Source organism: Talpa occidentalis, unplaced genomic scaffold (genome assembly GCF_014898055.3).
Source record: "Talpa occidentalis isolate TD23 unplaced genomic scaffold, MPIMG_talOcc4v2.1 talOcc4.2, whole genome shotgun sequence".
Classification (NCBI taxonomy): domain Eukaryota; kingdom Metazoa; phylum Chordata; class Mammalia; order Eulipotyphla; family Talpidae; genus Talpa; species Talpa occidentalis.
In genome coordinates, this window is record NW_023602073.1 from 61,648,916 (window position 1) to 61,670,224 (window position 21,309).

Here is a 21,309-nt window from a genome sequence, read left to right on the forward strand (position 1 = left end):
AACTTATTCCATTCATAGATAAGTGCTGAAGTCTCTATATTTCAATAATGAAACAATCAGTACCAATCTAACCAAATGACAGTCAAAGTTAGTCTTAAGCCAGCAGAGAAGCATTTGGGGAAAACTGAAGTTTTACTTTCTTTCAGATTCTCTTATTGCTGCTTGAACCCTAATTTGAATACCTTCTTCAGAGAAAGGCCACAATTAGAGGAGTTTTATGTGGCAAGAGTAAAGTAGTACTGTCATATCCCATCAATCCTTTCAGCAGCCACTTTCCAACTCCAAAAGAAATTTTCTCAAGAAGTAAGTTTCCAGCAATTTTAGTTCCCATCACTGCTGTCTATGTGTCACAACTGAAAAAAAAAATCCATTACATTATAAAAAGATTCTGTTATCCAGTATTTGCTAATTACGATTGAGACCAGACACATACTAAGTTTCAAAGAAAACAATTGAAGGGAACATCTGAGAGTAATTTTCCCCCATTCTTTGTTGTTCAGCTACTCACGGCAAATCTTCCAAACTGGAGGCTTCATGTCTTGGATCCAATAGATCATAACCGCATTCATTGTAGATTTCCAAATAGGAAATGTGCGTTGTATATATTTTGCTGCTGTCCTGATTGGAAAAGGGAAAGACGTTATTTAATGACTATAAATAACAACTTAACGTAGAAAAAGATGAACACATTTATCACTAGTTCCTTCACAGCTTCTCTCCTTTTCTCACTTTGTATGGTTTACATTTTTAGTTCGTGACACTTTCAAGTTGCCAGTTACCATATGCATGAAGGCTTTTTTTAAATGGCCAACACCCATGATTACAAGCAACTTCAGTCTGTTATTTTTTATTGGTTCCACGTTATACATAAAAAGTCAATATACATTTAAAATGAGCCAACTTGGTTATAGAATGGCATAGTGAACCATTTTCTACTTTCCAGACCAAGAAAAAAAAAGGTCACTAAGAAAAAATAAACTTACATTCTGTGAATAGGTCTATTCATAAAAGAACACAAAATTGTTGGTTCGGTTTAAACCTTCAATAGCAAAAGAGTTTCCATCTTTAACTATAACTCCTTTTTACTTTCTAATATTAAAATTTTTCTGATGACATAAATAGGTAATGGAAAGTAAATTCCAAACAGAAATAGTCTGACCAATCAGGTAGCAGGAAGAATGAACATTAATGGTGCATTGCCTAATTGGGCTAATTTGCCTGGCCCAAGTGGCAAATCAAGGATATTTTGGTATTGATTAGGAAGAAGTATTTTCTGTGGTTTATTGATAAAATTCAGTAACACAGGAATCACTGTAATTAGGATAAAAGTCAAGGTAACTGATCCACGTCTCAGTTCTGACAACAGACAAAAAAGGCCCCACTCCCTTTGAGATAAGTAAAATAGGGAACTTTTTCAGCTCTTGGGAAAATTTTGTGTTCAGTTTCTAATACAAAATATCAAATAAGAGCATCTTCTTATTCCCTTCCAAATACAAATGCTTCCATTTCTGCCAATATGATTCTGCTTTTCATAACATGAGAAAATATTTGTGTCTTATGTCAAGGACATTGTCAGAGTGGATACTAACAGAGAAGATTTGCTTAGCATGGCTTTTTTTTTTTAAGATTTATTTATTCATTTATACAAGCACTGGGTACAGTGAGAAGCATGGAAGTGTGAGAGGATTCACCAGAGCCAGAGCGGGGAACAGAACAGGCAGACTGACAAAGTACACTGCTGAGGGGAGCAGCAGGTGCGGCAGGAGAGGTCTGTCACTCCATGTAGGACCCTCGCCCACGGCCAGGGATAGAACCAGTGCTGCAGAGGCTGTGGGCAGCTTTGCAGCCCAGTGCTTAACCACCGGGGAGGCCCTTAGCATGATTTTTTTGATTGATTCTCACCTGTATCCAAAACAGTCTATTTAACGGTATTATCCAAAGGGGAAGAGGACCAAGTCATAGTGCTAGGGGGGAGAACAAATCCAAAGCTGGCATCCTAGCCCTACAAGCTATGAGTCCCTACCATGCAAGGTATCATTTTTCATACTCATTAAGGTAAAGATGTCACATGATGTATCCATACATGTACTTCAGATTAAAATTAATAGTTTTCTCTGGTCCTCAAAAGGCTCAAAGAGAGATATTACCATTTCATAAAACAAAATGATACATGAAAGGTTAAGGTAACTGGCAGTCAGCACATATCTATAGTAAAACACTCCAGATGCAGCTGAAACTCCACATTCTGTTCTTCTGTGATGGTGACAGCCTGGGCCGAATCTCTAAGAGAGTTTCTCCCAAGAAATGCTGGAAACCCTGCTGATGTGGGTGACTGGCTGCTCTGGCAAACTGACAAATCACCTATCAATTACATTCATTTCCTGGTTTAGCAAAAGCACTATTTCAAAATTATTCTTCAGGCTATAACTTGGCTTAGTACAGGTATCAGAGATTATAAACATTGGAGACACTGTGTCTTTCCATCTAATACAGTGTTTCCTAAAGCATTCCATGAAATACTCATGGACAAGGTGTTCTGTAGTCAACACATACACTGCTCCTCTCTGTAAGGTTCTCAGAACATGCTAATGGCCACCAGAAATCATTCAGCAACACCCTGAGATGCTGTTTAAAACAACATGTTTCTAAAACTTACTTGAACATACCTAGAAATCCCATAGACCATGGTTTCATATTTTAGCATACAGTTGTGAGCTCATCTTAGCATCACACAAAACTAATTTCAAATATGGATCTAATCATTTGTAACAGAATCTTGTACCCTCTCAGTTGTTTAATTGAAAAAATGGTGATAATAGGGGCCTCCCTGGTGGCGAAATGGGTTAAGCACTATACTAATGAAGCAATCCACAGCCTCTGCCAGCACGAGTTTGATCCTTAGCCTGCCAGGGAGCAACCCACATGGTGAGGCAGACCTCTCCTGTTCGCCTGCTGCTCGCTTCAGTAGTGTATTTCAGTCGGTCTGCCTGTTCTGTTTCCCACTCTGTCTCTGGTGGATCCTCTCATCGCCCTCTCCACACACCTCTGGCCTGTACCCCAGCTCTTGTATGCATAAATAAATTAATCTTTAAAAAAAAAAAAAAGAAAAAAGAAAGAAAAAATGGCGATAATGACCTTATCTTGTTGAATTGTTGTGACAGAGAAATGGGGTTTTGTATTTAAAATCCTACCAAAAATGTGTGGGCCATAACAGGCACCAAGAAAGGGTTACTGATTTTATTGTTATTGCTGCTGTTTTTATGATTTTCTAAAAGCCTTCGAAGGGAGAATTCAGTGTGTCAAGATAAGAGAGAAAAAGAAAGGCAAAAAGAAAAACCACCTTGTATGTTTGCTTGTAGTTGAAAAAACTCTGCTTTCAGAAATTAGGAGAATCATTAAAAGTCAGGAAATCAACAGGTCCTCTGCCCTGAGATAAGGATAATGCCTTTGGCTCCTCCAGCGTCTGTATTTTCTGGACTTTTACTGGAATACACTTAAAATTCACTGAGCTATATGGCAAGCTACCTTTCCTTATAAGTCCTTTTTTAGTGTTTAGGATTGCCAGGCTGTAATGTAACACACATGTTTCCTGCAGACAGCTTTCCCTCCTGCCTCCAAAAAAGTCGGAACCTCACAATACTCAAAAACAACAAGCAGAGATTTCAAAATAAATGGAATCACTTTTCTTCCTTTGCAATCATTGAAAATATATTCCTATCATGCTCACAGACATCAAAGACCCAGGATGCACTGGGCATTTAGTTTATCTTGAAATAAACACTTAGCATAAGTCAGGCGTTTCCTAAAAGAATTCCAGAGAGCTCGATGTGACTCTAAAGCTATCAGCTTGGGGCATCTGAGTACCTGTCTGCATTTTTTAGCTATGTAATGTGGACAAACTGCAAGTTGCCTCTGACTTGTTTGGCCACAATTCAGTTTGATTATAACGAATGTGTCTGTGTCATCTTGGAAATCTGTCTGTCTATAAAGAGTTGTACTGCTATATATTGGTCTGAAGGGTTTGCTCTAACTACAGAAAGTTATTTAGAATTGTTTAGAATAAAATGAGGTTTAGAGTAATGTCAATGACAAACATGAAACAATGAAACCAGAAGAGAGTCGGTGTATGGAAGACATTTAGATTTTTAGAACTGTATTTTGGTAAGAGGAAATTTAAAAAGAGACAAATATATATTCTATATATGAAATATATTATATATATATTTTTTCTGTTTAACTTAATGAGGGGAATTGGCTTCATTTGTTCTGAGTTTCAAAGGATTCTCTGAAATTGGTCAGGGATCATTTTGAGATTGTATATATATATGTGTGTGTGTATATATATATATGTATATATATATTCACATTTACACACATACACATGTGGTTTTTGTAAAAACTATCATGTATGGAGCATCTACTATGTGCCAAGAACTGGACAATAGCTTTAAACACAGTTTTCCAGTCTCCACAATAACTCCATAGGACTGAGACATTAAGTAACTGCCCCAGGGTCACATGCTGTAAGTAGTACACTTTCTTTGAACCAGGTCAGCCTCCACCACTTTCAATGATATTTGTAAGACGACAGAATTCACATAAGGCCATTTCAAGAAGAACAATTAGAAATTATATTCCCAGCTTTTGAAATTTGGAAGCAAAATAAAACAGCTAATGTCAGAAATAAAAGAGTAAATGAAAAGAAGAGATTTGGATCCTATATATATATATATATATATATATATATATACTATACTCAGCTTTTACTCTTCCAAATTTTCTGGCATACAGACTTGGCATGTCTGAGCTAGTGAGAGATGAGCTGAACTAATGGGTAATTGCTACTTTATGGATGGAAATTAGAATTATGCAGATCTCAGCTATTTCTTCTCATCTTTGCAATTCAAAATGCAAACAGCATACAGCCGAGAAATTTTGGTATGACTGTTACACTGACCTAGTTAGGGCAATTGTTATACAGAATTAATACAATTAAGGAATTGCTGGTACTAGTAAGGATATTGGAAATCATCTAGTACAATGCAATGCCTACTTCCATAAAGGAGAGACGTGAAACCCAGAGAAACTATCTGACTCATTGCAGAGAATTTGCTTAAATACAACCAAAAAAATAAAGTCAGTCTGAGATAAAGAGGTAGTATATAATAAGGACAATATTTGACATCACATAGACCTGTAAGGAACCTCCAAATCATCTACTTACAAGGGCCCGAATAAGATATTTGAGGTTCAGTTTTCACACCTATAAAAAGATGATAAGCATCCCTCCCTACCTTGCTATTTGTATTATATGTTGTATTAAATGCTGGCAAAACAACAGACACTTGGAATTACACAATAAATTATGTTTATAATACAAACAAGGGATTCCTCTTCATAGCAGTATTAATTACAGCAGGTTTTTTGCTATGGTAAATTCATTTGCACTTCATCAAAACTGCAAAGAGGACACATAGCATCCTAGTCAGTGCTTTAGTAGCAAAAGTGAAACTCTGTTTTGGTGATTTTCCTCAGTTTCTTAATGAGGAATATAAGATATTAGTTGGTAAAATTTGTTATCTGTTCTTTTAATTTTCATTTATATCAGAAGGAATTCCACTTGGGTCATTGCTAAAACAGCATCCATTTAATGAGAAACACCTTGTTAATTTTCTCTTTTTCAGCAAAATCCCAAACTTCCCTTAAATTTAAATGTAAAGGATAGAGTTATTACATAATAAAACTTCCTCATTTAGAAACAATAGAATAAAATATTACCAAAGTTTTTTTCCTGTAGTAAATTTCTGCTGCATATATCAAGTATAGTGAACTTAAAGTTTCATACCTTTTGTAATTGCTCAAAAATGTATGACAGTGTCCTTGGGATAATGCCTCTGTCACTGTAGCGCTCTGCCCCTCCTGTAATGGTGAATGTCTTACCGCTGCCAGTCTGCCCATATGCAAAGATGGTACCATTGTAACCTGCCAGGACACTGCATAAAGAAATGGCACATTTTTAAAATCAAAATGGTTAATTAGATTTGTATCAACTGGCTTATATTCTCATAGCAACCTTATTCAACACTGTTGCAAAGACATTTAGGAAGATCTATATTTCTACGGAAACATCTATAGAAATGTTTATATGCATGAGTATGTAGCTAGAATTTACCTTTTTATCCTCAAGTAGTAGCAAATCAACGCTTCTTTCTAAGAAAGCATTTCAGGAATAAGACAAGATTGTACACTCTCACCACTATTAGTCAATATATTGCTGGAATTCCTAGTAAGAGCAATTAGGCAAGAAAAGCAATCCAAATTGGAATGAAAGAAGTGAAACTATTACTATTTGCAGATGACATGAAAATACACATAGAAAATCCCAAAGACTCCACTAAAAAGTTATTAGAAATAGCAAATGAATACAGAAAAGTAGCAGACTACAAAATTAATACACAAAAATCTGTTGCATTTCCATACACAAAATTAACAATAGCAGAAAAGGAAGTCAGGAAAACAATCCCATTTGCAATTGCATCAAAAAAAAATAAATACCTTGGGATAAATTTAACCAAAGTAGGAAGTATGAGACATTTCGTTAAAAGAAATAGAAGATGCAAATCAGCGGAAAGATATTCTGTACTCATGAACTGGAAGAATTAATATAGTTAAAATGCTTATATTACTTAAAGCAATACAGATTCAATCCAGTTCTGTCACAATCCAAATGACATTCTTAACAGAAATAGAACAAAAAAATTATGAAATGTATTTGGAATCAAAAAAGATATCAAATAGAAATAATAATCCTGAGAACAATGCACAAAAAATGGAGGTATCATGCTCTAGTGACTCCAAGTAGTCACTAGAACAGACTGGTTCTGCAGTAAAAACACACACACAGATCAATGGAGCAGAATCAAGATTCCATGTATATATTGACAACTAATTTATGGGCATATACTAGAGCAAAAAAAGTCCCTTCAATAAATTGTGTTGGGGAAAAGTGGGGAGCCTCCTGTCAAAGAGTGAAACTAGGCATTATCTACTACAATTCACAAAAATTAATTCAAAATGGATGAAAGACTTGAATGTAAGGCCTGAAAATGTAAAATGATATAGAAGAAAACAGGCAATATGCTCATTGACATTAACCTTAAACATGTGTTTAGAGACTTATCTCTAATGGCAAGGGAAACAAAAGCAAAAATAAATAAGTAGGACTACATCAAACTACAAAGTTCTGCATAGTGAAAGAAATTATGATGAAAATGAAAAGATATCCAACTGAATGGGTCTGGATATTGGCACATCATAAGCCCTACAAGGGGTTAATATCCAAAATACACAGAGAAGTCATAAAACTCAACAACAAAAAAAATCAAACAATCCAATTTTAAAACAGGCCAAGTATCTGAATATACTTCTCCAAAGAAGACATACAGATGGCCAACAGGCACATGAGAAAATGTTCATCATCTCTTATTATTAGGGAAATGTAAATCAAAGCATCATTGAGATATCACCTCATACCCATGAGAATGGCTATTATCCAAAAGACAAAAAACAAGTGTTGGAGAAGATATGCAGAGAAGGGAACTCTTTTTTTTTTTTTCAAACTTTTTAAAATTTTATATATTTTTTACATCGTTTTCATTTTGGTACAATGTATGCGTTTTCATCTTGGTTATAGTCCCCGTAAAATTCCCACCACTCTTGCTTTGATCCTATTCTTTTCTCCCCCCATAGTGTGTCTATGATTTATAGTAGCTTGTTGATTTTGATTTTTACTTTATTATAATTAGTCTTTTTCCTGATCCCTTATTTAGGTTTTCTAAATTCCTGCTATGAGTGAGACCATCTGGTATTTTTCTTTTTCTTTCTTGCTTATTTTACTGAGCATGATCCCTTCCAGCTCCATCCATGTTGCTGTGAATGGCATGAGTTTATCTTTTTTGATTACTGAGTAATATTCCATTGTGTATATGTACCACATCTTCTTGATCCAGTCATCTTTTGGGCATTTGGGTTGTTTCCATATCTCAGCTATTGTAAATAATGCTGCTATAAACATAGGGGTGCAGGTGCCCTTTTGAATTAATATTTTTGTGTCCTTTGGGTAAATGCCTAGGAGTGGAATTGTTGGATCATAGAGAAGGGAACTCTTATACACTATTGGTGTAAACTTTATAGATAGCAGTATAGTGATTCCTCAAAAAAATTAAAAATGGAAATGCCATACAATCCAGTTATCACACTTCTGGTTATTAACCTAAAATACAAAAGACTACTAATCTGAAGAGATAGATGGAGAATTATTTATAATAAAGAAATAGTCAGATGGAGAAAGACAAACATGGTACTTTCACTCATATGTATGTATACAGAGAAACCAAACAGGTGAATTAAATAAAAATAAACTTTTAGTAGTTACCAGAAGAGATAGGGGTAGATAATTTATATGAAAAAGAGTCAGTATGAAGAATAGAATTGGACTTTCAGTGGTAATATTAATGTAGTATACATAGATGTTGATTTTTAGTGATATATACCAGAAACGTAGATAATGTTATAATGAAATGTGGCATTGATAAAAAATAAAATATAATGGGAATTTTAAAAAGCCCTGTAACTCAAATAGAATTCTGTCATTTTATTTACTTTTTGAAAATTTTATTAATAAAATTTTTATTTAGAACAGTTTTTTTAAAGATTTATTTAATTTATGCATACAAAATCGGGGTACAGGCCAGAGGTGTGGGGGGTGAGAAGATTCACCAGAGACAGAGTGGGGAACAGAATAGGCAGATTGGCTGAAATACACTGTTGAGGTGAGCAGTGGGTGAGTCAGGAGAGGTCTGCTGCGCCATGTGGGTTGCTCCCTGGCCGGGGATTGAACTCATGCTGCAGAGTCTGCGGTCAGCTTCATAGGTTGCGTCTTAACCCCATGCGCCACCAGGGAGGCCCTAGAATAGTTTTATGTTGACAGAAAAGTTGCAAAGGCAGTACACAAAGTTCACATATCTCTTCACAACCTACTTTCCCCTATTGTTAATATCATATTAGTAAAGCACATTTGCCAGGACTAATACATCAATATTGATATATTATTACAAACTTAATTCAAATATACTTCATTTTTACCTAATGTCTTTTTTATCCAGTTTTGAGATACAACTGACATATAACACAAGTTTAAGGTGTACAAGATAATAATCTGATACATGTAGATATTGTGAAATAATTACCATAATAAGGTTAGTTAACAAATCCAACACCTCACATAAATATGATTTTTATTTGTGTGGTGATAACATTTAAGATCAGTCTCTTAACAACTTTCCTGTACGTAATACAGTATTGATAACCATAATCACCCTGCTGTACATTAGATCCCAAGAACTTATTCATCTTATACTGGAAATTTGCTCCCTTTGAATAACTTTTATCCCCCCACCCATTTAAGACCCTAGCAACCACCATTCTACTATTTCTATGAGTTCAGTAGTTTTAGATCCATATATAAGTTAAAACATTAATAGCTGTCTTTAACTGACTTCACTTTGCCCTCAAGGTCCACCCATGTTGTCTCAAAAGACAGGATTTCTTTCTTTATATGGATGAATAATATTCCATTATATATGTGTATATGTGTATATATATTGATTTTTAATGATGTACACCTGAAACATACACATTGTTATAATGTAATGTTACTTCAATAAAAAATAAAATGGGAATAAAAATAGTAAAAAGCCCCTGTAACTCAAATATATACATATATATACACACATATATACAATATACACGTACATATACACATATAACATATATATATCACATATATATCATATACATCATACACATAGATTTCACATTTTCTTTATCCACTTGTTTTTTTCTAAGTTTTGATTCAGATGTCTCTTTAAGATAGTTATTTCATCTCCTTTGGATATATAATTAGAAATGGGATATAGTATTCTATTTTCAATTTTTTGAGGAAACTCCATACTGTTTTCATAGTGGATATACCTACTTTACATTCCCACCAGCCGTGATTTCTTCACAGCCTTGTTGTCTGTTGTCTTTTTGATAAGTCATCCTAACAGATTACAGTTTTAATTCACATTTCCCTAATGATTAGAGATATTGAGAACTTTTTATATACCTGTGGCCATTTATATGTTTTCTTTGGAAAAATATCAATGTAAATCCTCTCACCTTTTTTAAATTAGATTGCTTTTTATGATTGAGTTATGTGAGAGCCTTACATATTTGCATATTTACCACATATCCAATAGATACTTTACAAATATTTTCTCCAATTTCAGGTTATCTTTTCTTTTGATTTTCTTGAGTGTTCCTTTTGATTTAAAGAAACTTTTTTTTCATTTGATGTTTCCTACTTGCTGCTTTTGTGGTTTCTACTTTTGGTATCAGATCCAAAAAATCATTGACCAGACCAATGTCAATAATCTTTTCTCCTAGAGGTTCTTCTAGGAGCTTTTCAGTTTCAGATCTTACATTTAAGTCTCTAATCCATTTTGAGTTAATTTTTATGAGTGGTGTAAGATGAATTTTCCCAACACCATTTATTGAAAAGACTGTTCTTTATCTATTGATATTCTTCACTCATTTGTCAAGTATTAGTTGACCAAATATTTGAAGATTTAGTTTGAGGTTCTGACTATTTTTCTATGTGGCCTATGTGTCTATTTTTATGGCAGAGCCACACTGTTTTGATTACAATAGCTTTGTAATTTAGTTTGAAACCAGGAGGAATAATGCCTACAGCTTTGTTCTTTCTCAGGAATGCTTTAGATATTTGATCTTTTGTATTTTCATACAAATTTTAGGACTGAGTTTACAGTACAATGAAAAATGTTATTGGAATTTAATAGGAATTGCACTAAATCAATAGGTTTGGGTAGCATGGACAATATTAATTCTTCTGACCTATGAACACAGGATATCTTTCCACTTGTGTCCTCTTCAATTTCTTGAATCAATGTCTTGTAATTTCCAGTGTATAGGTTTTTCATCTCCGTGGTTAAATTTATTCCTAAGTATTTCACAGTTTTTAAATGCTGTTATGAATAAGAACACCTTTATCTTTTAAAGATATTTTGATATCATATCTAGCAAAGCAACTACTTTGTGTATGTTGATTTTGTATTTCACAACTTTACTGAATTCATAGATTAGTCCTAATGTTATTTTGGTAGACTCCTTAGGATTTCTCTACATATGACCACATCATCTGCAGATATAATTTTACTTCTGTGGGTAGAGAGAAATTCCTGATCTGGGGTGGGAGGTTGCCATACCAACAGCAACTCTGCTGTTAAACTACTGGTCTGGGGAGAAAAGAGCTGAATGGTGTGTAGGCATACATCTGTGATAGAAAGGATGCAGATGGAGTGTTCCCAGCAGTTCCCGCAGTTAAAAGAACAAGGACAGTACACTGGGTAGTGTTCCCTGCCCCCCTTCCATTCAGGACTTTCACTGACCTTGTTATGTTCACTGAGAGTGTGCAAGCTGCAGAGAAATGGATTTGGAAATCCAGAAATGAGGGATAACAATGACACAAGATATGAGCCAGGACCTCCTGCCCCCCCCCCTCCAACTTGCACCAGTGAGTTAATCCCTCCAGGCCACACCCACACCCTCTGTCCTAGCTGCTGCAAGATCAGGTCTCTGGAATTACAGAAGCCCAGAAAGATCAAAGATCTAAAATCATGTAAAGCTGGGGAACATTTTTAAAAACCACACCGCCACCTGCAGGAAACTTAGAAGTACTGCAAATCTCTAAGTTACTGTGATGGATACTTAAATAAAACATAGGGGAAATCTAAAGTAGTAAAAATAGGCAGCTGGAAAAATATAATGCATGGCACTTTGAGATCTCAAGGGTATATGTCATCATAAAGGGAGAAAACTTCCCATATTCCAACCAAAAAGATATGGAAGATTATATCTTCCTATTAGATACTGATACCACAATTCCCATAAAAAAGAAATTCAAAGATACAAGAAAACTCAGAAAAACATGAATCACCTGAGAAACAAAATTAATGAACAGAAAATAGATATTGAAGATCAATAGAGGAGATGAAAAAATTTCTGGAGAAAGCTATGGAAGCAGAATACACCAAGTAGAAGATCTAATCAGTGGCCTTGGAGATAGCAATGTACTAAGGAACTGGGTAGGAAGAAAGAGAAATATGAAGAAAAAATGAAGAAACACTTCAAGAATCATTAAATTCCATTAGGAAAGGGATCATATGAATACTGGATATTCCACAAGGGGATGAGAGAGAGGATACAAAGAACAGAACTTACTCAAAGAAATAATAGAGTAAAACTTCTCCAACCTGGAGAATGAACTGAATATAAAAGTCCACGAAGTTAAGAGAAACTCTAGAGCCTCCCTGGTGGTTCAGGTGGTTGAGCACAGCACTGTGAAGCTGTCTGCAGCTTCTGCAGTGCCCGTTCAATCCCCGCAGGCCATGGAGATATCCACTTGGCGGGGCAGACCTCTCTTGTCTCGCCACTGCTCCCCTCAGCAGTGTATTTCAGTCAGTCTGCCTGTTCTGTTCCCCACTCAGTCTCTGGTGAATCCTCTTACACTCCTGCACATCTGGCCTGTACTCTAGTTCTTGTATAAATAAATAAATCTTAAAAAAAAAGAAACTCTAGCTATGGCTATCTAAATATAGTTATAGCTACACCAAGCAAAGTAATTGAGAACTTCCCAAGAGTTGAAGACAAAGAAGAAATATTGAAGGTGAGTAGGTGGGGAGAGCAGATAACCTATATAAGTATTCCCAACATGCTTTCATCAGATATTTATGAGAAAACCCTAAAAACAAAGAGAGAAGGGAATGCCATATTTAAAATACTTAAAGATAAGAACAGTGTATCTCACAAGACCATCCTTCAGATATGGGGGAGAAATAAAGTCCTTCTAGACAAACAAAAGCTGAAGGAGTATGCTGGCACTATATCTTCCCTGAAAGAAATATAGAAAAGGTTGTCTTATCAGAATTAAAGAGAAGAAACCCCCCAAAAAAACCAAAACTGAACATGGAAATAGCCAGAAGACTAGGAAAAGAACAGTAGCAGACCCTCATATATCAATAATCACTCTAAATGTAAACGGACTAAACTCATTAATCAAGAGGCACAGAGTGACTGGTTGGGTCAGAAAACAAAACCCAACTTTCTGATGTCTTCAAGAGATCCATCTGAGCTCAAAGTTAAACAAAGACTCAAAATAAATGGTTGGAAAAACAACTCTACATGATCTTTTGAGCATGATGTTAGTGGGGATTTGTTATCTATGACTATTATATTTAGGTATGTACCTTATTTCCCTTTTTTGAGAATTTTTATCATAAATGGGAAAATAAGGTACATACTTAAATATATTAGCCATGTAATTTAACAAAAGAGGCAAAGAACCTGTACAATGAAAACTACATGACAATGTTAAAAGAAATAGAAGACAGTAAGATATGGAAATAAATTTTTTGATCATGGATTGGAAAAATTAACACTGTTAAAATGGACATCTTACCCAAAGCAATATATATTCAATGCAATCCCTATCAAAATTTCAATGGTATTCTTCAAATAACTAGAAAAGACATTATGGAAATTAGGGAAATTTATATGGAACCACAAAAGACCCAAAACAGTCAACACAAACCTGACAAAAAAGATGAAGATTTTGTCCTGGCTGTTTTGTAGTTCTTTTGTCCCTTTCTCTGTCTTCTGTTTTTCTTTGGGAACTGATATTCTGTGTTGTATGCTTTGATTCCCTTCTTTTTATTTTTTTGTGTATCTATGGTAGATTAATCTTTGGGATTACCATGAATTTTGCATAAAACATCTCAGGCAGTCATGTCTTTCTTAATAATGCTTTCGTCAACAATGGCCTGAATATATGATGGTAGTCACAATAGTCTACACCATCTAGCCTAAGTATGTAGTAGGCGTTATATTATTTAGATTTGTGTAATTATACTTTATGATGTTTGCAAAATGATGAAATTACCTAATGATACATTTCTTAGAATATATTTCCATCATTAAAAAACAAATGACTGAACATATAACAATCTAAGTCTATAATAATTTGATCATATATGAAAACTATCATTTTATTCTTCATTGCATATTTTGTTTATGATGTCATGATATACCTCTTTTATGTTGTTTATCCATTAACAAATAATTGTAGATATAGTTATTTTTAATATTTTTGTCCTTTAACTTTTTATACTAAAGTTAAATTATTAATACACTACCATATTACAAGTATCCTGAATTTAACTATAATTACCTTTACTAGTATGTTTTATATATTCATACATTTTCATTTTACTAATTATGGCTCTATCATTTCAGCTTGAAGAATTCCTTTTACATTTTTTGTAAGGTAGTTTTTAGTGGATGAACTCTCTTGGTTTTTGTTTGTTTGTTTGTGAAAATCTTTTCCTTTCCATCATTTCTGAAAGGCAACTTTGCTGAGTATTTTTGGCAGTATTTTTTTTTTCTTCCAACAGATTGAATATACCATGCCACTATCTCCTGTCTTTGATTTTAGGCAATATTAACTCTTTACAAAGAGATAGTTTATTTTAATGTATCTTGGAGAAGATCATTTTAGGTTGAAGTATTGGTGTGAGCCTAGCCTTATTCACAGGAATATCCAAAACTCTCCCATATTTGATAAGTATCAATCAATAATTCTTTAGGTAAGCTTTCTGTGCCTTTCTCCCTTCTTCTTCTTCTGGGACTTCAATAATGCACAGATTGTTTCTTTTATGATATCCCATAATTCCTTTAAGTTTTCTTCACTGTTTTTCATTCTTTTTCTTTTTACTCCCTTAACTGGATGATTTGAAATGACTTGTTCTAGATAATGAATTCTTTCTTCTGCTTGGTCTTACTGAAACCTACTATTGAATCTTCAATTCAGTCATTGTATGTTTGTACTCTAAGATTGTTTCTTTATTTTTATTCCTTTGTTAAAGTTCTCACTTTGTTCATGCATTATTTTCCTAATTTCATTTGTTAATATCTCTAAGAAGGTTATTTTAAATTCTCTTTCAGAGAGTTCAAAGATCTCTTTTCTTTAGGAGCAGTCATTGGAACTTTACTGATTTTCTTGTGTGACATCATGTATTCTGGGTCCACAGGGGTCAGCCAGGTGCCAAGGACCACTGAGATAGACTGGCATGTGGGTATGCAGAGGCATTTTGGTGGTGGGGTGGGCCATGAGCCTGGTTTCACAGAAAGCCAGTCTGCTTCTAGAGCTAACCTGGAGCATTGGGCTATGAGATTCAGCTCATAACCTAGGGTATTAGGGTTTGGCAGGAGGTTGTGTAACCTCCTAGTCTGGAGCTGGAGCTGGTCAGGAGCCTGGGTCCATGGAAATTAGCTTCAAGGCTGGGCCAAGGGACTGAGCTGGCCTATGAGTAGAGCAGCAGCCTAGGTCAGTTGTAGCCTGTTAAGAGCTTAGAGCCACAGAAGTCACACACATGGGTGCCAGTTGGTGCAAGGGTTGACTGTGAGCTTGATTTCTCAGAAGTCCACTGGTAGCTTGGTACAGTAGAAGCTTTGTGCAAGAGGAGGCAGGTGGCAAGGTGGGCTAGAAGCCTGGATTTGAGGGAACTTTTCAGAAGCCTGGTACTGTGAAGCTGTCTCATACCCTGGAAGCTACCTGGGGCCACAGAATGGCCTGAAACCACTCAAGTAACAGTCAGCACTAGGATCTGAGATAAAGGCAGATGTTTTCTTTATTCACATCTCATGGGAAGTCTATTACTCTCTGCACCGGGTGTTGGAGAAGGGGTGATGGGTTAATATGAATTTATTTCATTTTCCTTCCTTTTGAATGTGTCTTTTCCTTTTTCTGTGCTTCACCCAGGTGCTACAATTTCTCACCTAGCATCCTTAGCGCTTGTAAAGGTATTTCTCCTGTGAAAATAGTTGTTCAAATAGATGTTTCTGGGAGGTGACAGGTAATAGAAATTCCTATACCAATATTTGCTTTTGTCACTATCCTATTTAAATATTTCATTAATCTTTAGTATGCTGGGCTTAAATCAAAGAATAAGAAGAAAATTTTCTGGTGGAACATCTGTAATTTGCAAACTTCAAATCTGATTCCTAGTGCCTATACTTAAGATAGATGACTACTTAAGACAGTCTTAAGAACACCAGGTACACACTGTTTGCTACCATGTGCTTTGTAATGTAATTCCCTAATTTAATATCCATCACCAACTGAAAATCTTCTAGGAATCCTCCTCTTCTCCTTTCTTAGAATGACTTGGGTCCACTCAATTTTTTTTTTATATCATCACCTGTAATATAAACTTAATATTATGCACGGCATGATGCCGACTTTCACAAGTGGAAAATTTTTCTGCGTTATACATAACAATGGACTCTTGCAGCTGTACTTCTTTTTTTGTTTCAAGTGGTTCCTTGATTTCTGAGATGTTTTCATCAAACAATTGTGAAGATGTCAGCTAATAGTAGACACATTATAAATGGATTTTTTGATAGTTGGTTCCTCTGAAAATCACCCCTCACTATTCACACTGGCATTCCTGCTCTAATACAATGATATTGTACCTTTACTCCCTATGTTTCATTATGCTTTTGTTGCTGTATGTTAAGAGATCTACCATAATCATGCCCTCTCAAAAAACATAGACCTTGCCTAGAGCTTATTGTGAAGAGGTCAATTAAGTCTATAGTCCCTTAGGCAACTATTAACATCTTCAGAAACAAATCCATGTATCTTTTACTATATAAGCAGAAGGTTGTATCGGTGCTTACAAACTTAAAGGACTTTAAAGGAGTGAGCGATATTTCTACTGTGTGATTCAACTTCCCACTTTCGAGAGGCTTAATAAATTAAACAATTTTTAATCCATGTGTCTTCACATGGAGTTGGAACTAAAAAGATGAATTCAGCTGAATGATTATAGAATTTTTCTACTCAACAAAGTATGTCATCAATGGGATATCAATGTCCATTAGCAAAATTACTTAGATATATGATATTTCTTAGCCATCAATGCTCTGGGCAAATATTCTGTAAGTGTGAAAACTTTTTCATTTTTTTATAGAAAACTTTGTCTTGGAAAACAAATAATACAGAACATAAATTAGCATTTTCATTCTGACTTATGAGAAATGAGTATTTTGTGTGCTAAATTGGCACCTGCTTATGGTTACAACTACTTTTTATACTTAAATCTTCTTTCTCTTTGCCAGTTGTTCTAGTATACTTGCTTCTGATCTGTGCTCCATCTCTCCCTATCTGCTGTGGGACAAAAAACCATGTGGCAAAACTTCATAGACTGCTATATAAAATAAAAATTACACAGGTCCCATCTCTATAATATTCTATGACTATTCATCTATTACATTACTACAATAAAATATTAAGTAAAGAAATGTAAACAGATAAAATTTATTTCCAGTTCCTTTCTGTAGAGTCCCCTCAAACCAACTCAATCTTGCCCTCACTTTATTGGATACTGGGCAACTAAATATGTTTCTAGTCTCACTTTTCCTAAAGGAAAATACTAATTAAAAATGAAGAGAAATGTTAAAATTAAGTACCTATGAAAATCCACTCTTCCAGGAGAACAGTAAGAACACTGGCAAAATTGTCAAAGTAAATGTTTTCAGAATCCTGGAAGTTATTCAAAGGCTTACAATAATCCAAAGAGTACTTGCTCATGAAAAATGGCCAAATATCAGTAAGAGCAGTGTGCCTTATGATATTTTAACTTGATTATCCCCATCCTCTCTCCTCAGCTCAAGATAACTTTGAAAAACAACCGCCTTGCAACCAGAGTAATAATGAAAATTAGAAGGTTAGCACCTACTGGAAGGGAAAGTAGAGACTGAGAGAACTGCAAAAAGACCAAAGAATTTTATTTCTTTGACCTCTCTGGCAACTCTCTGGAAAAGTTCTACTCAGTATTTGTCTTTGTTCCATCTGACTCAGAGTTCATGCTGTGCAAAGAGACCTATCCTCATGATGTATGTTGAAAAAAATTAGCAGCAAGCATTTAATATCATAGTTGCCTTATGTTCTAATACAAACAAGGCAAACTGCAGTGTGAACAAAAGATAAAACAAAAATCTATGGAATGTGATGCTAATAAGGCCCTTTGGAAAGTTATAACATATCCCTGGGACACTAGAAGACCAACTACACATGCAGGGCTGTGTTCATGATCAGGAAGGACCAAGGAATGCCCTTATAGCTCACCTCTAGCTGATCTTGAGGCACTGCACAAGCAGGAAATGAAGGATAAGGTAGAGTTACAAAATCCCAGAGCATAGAAGAGGTGCCCCAACACACACAGACATGTCTTCATCAAAGGCTTAGAGACTAATTGGTTTTTGTCACTTAAGAAAATCTCTGTCCATCTTTATCTGATCATTAAGCATACTGAGTAAGGATTTCAGGGGCTATATCTGACTTACACAGCTGGAAAATTTACTAAAAATATGCCTAGTTTTTAACAGAAAATATGAGACACATAAGAAAACATGAAAGTATTTCCTGTACATAGGAAATAAGATGTTTAATAGCAACAATCCTTGAGTAAGCCTGGATTTTGGTTACCATATAAAGAGTTTAAAGTAATTATTATAAATATGTTCAAAGAACAAGTATAAGGCATATTGTAAAAAGAAAAGAAAGTATGAAAATTATGTATCACAATAAAGAAAAGATAAATTATAAGAAAGAACCAAATAGAGATTTTGGAGTTTAAAATAAGATAACCAAAATAAAAAATTCACTGCAATAGCAATTTGAGTTGGTAGAAGAATCAGTGAACTTCAAGGTAGATCAATTGAAAGTGTCCAATCTAAGGAACTGAAATTAAAAACAATGAAGAAAAATTAAAAAAAAAAGACCTCAAATAACAACATATGTATAATTGGAGTGCTAGAAGATGAAGGGTGAGAATATTTAAAGAAATCATGGCCAAAATCTTCCCAAATTTGATAAAAATTAATTTAAACATCCAAGAAGTTCAATAAAATCCAAGTTTGACAAATTCAAAAGATCTCCAAACCTAGACACACCATAATCAAACTGTCTAAAGATCTTGAAAGTAACAAGAAAGAAGTGACTGGTAAAATACAAGCAAAGGACATTATTAAGAAAATGGAAACAGAATCCAAAGACTAGGAGAAAATATTTGAAAAATATTATATATGACAAAATACTTGTCATAATGGCTATAATCCATAAAATATAAGGAGCTTTTAAAACACAATAATAAGAAGACCAACATCTCAATTCAATAGTGGGAAAAGGATTTGAATAGATATTTCTCTAAAGAAGATATACAATGGGCAATAGTGCATGAAAAGATGATCAACATCATTAGTTGATAGGAAAATATAAATCAAAACCACAATGTGATGCTATACTCACTAAGAAGATTAAAATAAAAAAACACAGACTATTACAATTGTTGGTGAGGATGTGAAGGAATTGCACACATTGCCAATGAGAAAGTATAATGATGTACCTAATTGGAATAACAGTTTTTCAGTTACTCAAAATGTACACATAGCATATTACCCAGCAATTCTACTTCTAGTTATATGCACAGTAGAATGAAAAACATGTCTGTCCAGGCAAAAATTTGTATTGAATGTTCACAGTAGCTTTATTTATAATGGCCAAAAAGTGAAAACAACCCAAATGTCCAGTGACTGATCAGTGAATAAACAAAACATGTCATATCCATATGATAGGATATTATTTGGTGATGTAAAGGAGTATTTATATGCTACATTATGGATAAACCATAAAAAGTTTATGTTAAATGAAAGAAGACAATCACAAAAAGCCATATATTACATAACTCCATTTACATACGATGTCTAGTATAAATAAATCCACAGAGACAGAAGGTATATTAGTGGTTGCTGGAGGCTGGGAATAAGGGGTAAAGGAGATGACTGTTAATGGGTATGGTACAGGGCTTTTTTTGGAAGGATAAAATTTTTCTAAAATTAGTGGTGATTGATGACTGCACATTTGTATAAAAAAAATACTAAACTGGGGCCTCCCTGGTGGCACAGGGGTTAAACACAGTGCTATCAAGCTATCCCAGCCACTGCAGCATGAGTTCAATACCTGGCAGCTAGGGAGCAACCCACATGGGGTTAAATCTCAATGCTATCACCACTATGGCCTGAGTTCCATCCCCAGCCAGGGAGCTAACCCACATGTGGTGCAGCAGACCTTTCCTGTCTTGCCCACTGGTCCCCTTAGCAGTGTATTTCGGTAGATCTGCCTGTTCTGCTCCCCACTCTGTCTCTGGTGAATCTTCTCAAACCCCCCCCCACCTTTGGCTTACACCCCAGTGCTTGTATGCATAAATAAATCTTTTTTTAAAAAAACTACTAAATTACATATTTAAAAGTGAATAATTTGTATGTGAATAATATTTCAATGGAGTTGTAAATAAAATAATAAAGAAGACTATTACAAGTTGTTAGTAACTAGTTGTTTTTTAACACCTTAGCAGTATATTTTTAAAAGACAGAAGGAATAATAACAAAGGGAATGAAAAGCAAATGATGAATTTCACAATGAATATTGAGAAGGACATTTGTAGTGAGAAATATTTGAACTTCCTAAAATGAACACCACAGGCTGCTGCTTAATCCATCCCAGCTAAAGATAGTCTGAAATGTAAATAAATCAATGTTTTATAAACCCAGTGGTTGATAATCAGATGAAATCTCCAGTATAGAAACAGTCCACTTCCTTTGCAAAACTAATTTTCCCTAGACACTTAAATTATAAAGCAAAGATATTTTGTCATTTTTATCTTTTAATAATTGCATGAATGAAACAATAAAGTCTATACTCTCTTGGAGATTCTAAACTGAAGTATTACTCTTTACAAATTACATTTACAGGCCTGAAAACTATGAACTACTTAAATTTAGTTTTTTCTCTTTTATTACTAATTATTTTTTTAATTAGATACCCCAAGTAGAAGAAAGCTGTCCAGAAATATCTGTATAGTGTGAGACTTTATTTTGTTTATCCAGATATAAAGGTCTTTAGAATCTCATTATACAGTATCTAATTCAAAGTAACCAACAAAAAGTCATAATTTATTTCACTCAAGCAAGCAAATGACATTATAATCCCTCAAATAGGATAAGCATAGTTGAAAAACAAATGAAACAAAGAAATAGGATCACAGATTTTATAATTGGTATTTTGGGAAA

At 34.5% G+C, this 21,309-nt stretch overlaps 1 protein-coding gene across 2 annotated transcripts in view; it reads right to left on the minus strand.

Moving 5' to 3' along the window:
* KIF6 (kinesin family member 6) overlaps positions 1–21,309 on the minus strand; it is a 436,358-nt gene that overhangs the window by 349,887 nt on the left and 65,162 nt on the right. For both annotated transcript variants that reach the window (XM_037519645.2, XM_054698762.1), the window contains 2 exons: positions 5,846–5,993; positions 509–618 (listed from right to left, as the gene is read on the minus strand). In XM_037519645.2, the coding sequence (XP_037375542.2) occupies positions 509–618; positions 5,846–5,993 (258 nt within the window). The remainder of the gene's footprint in view (positions 1–508; positions 619–5,845; positions 5,994–21,309) is intronic.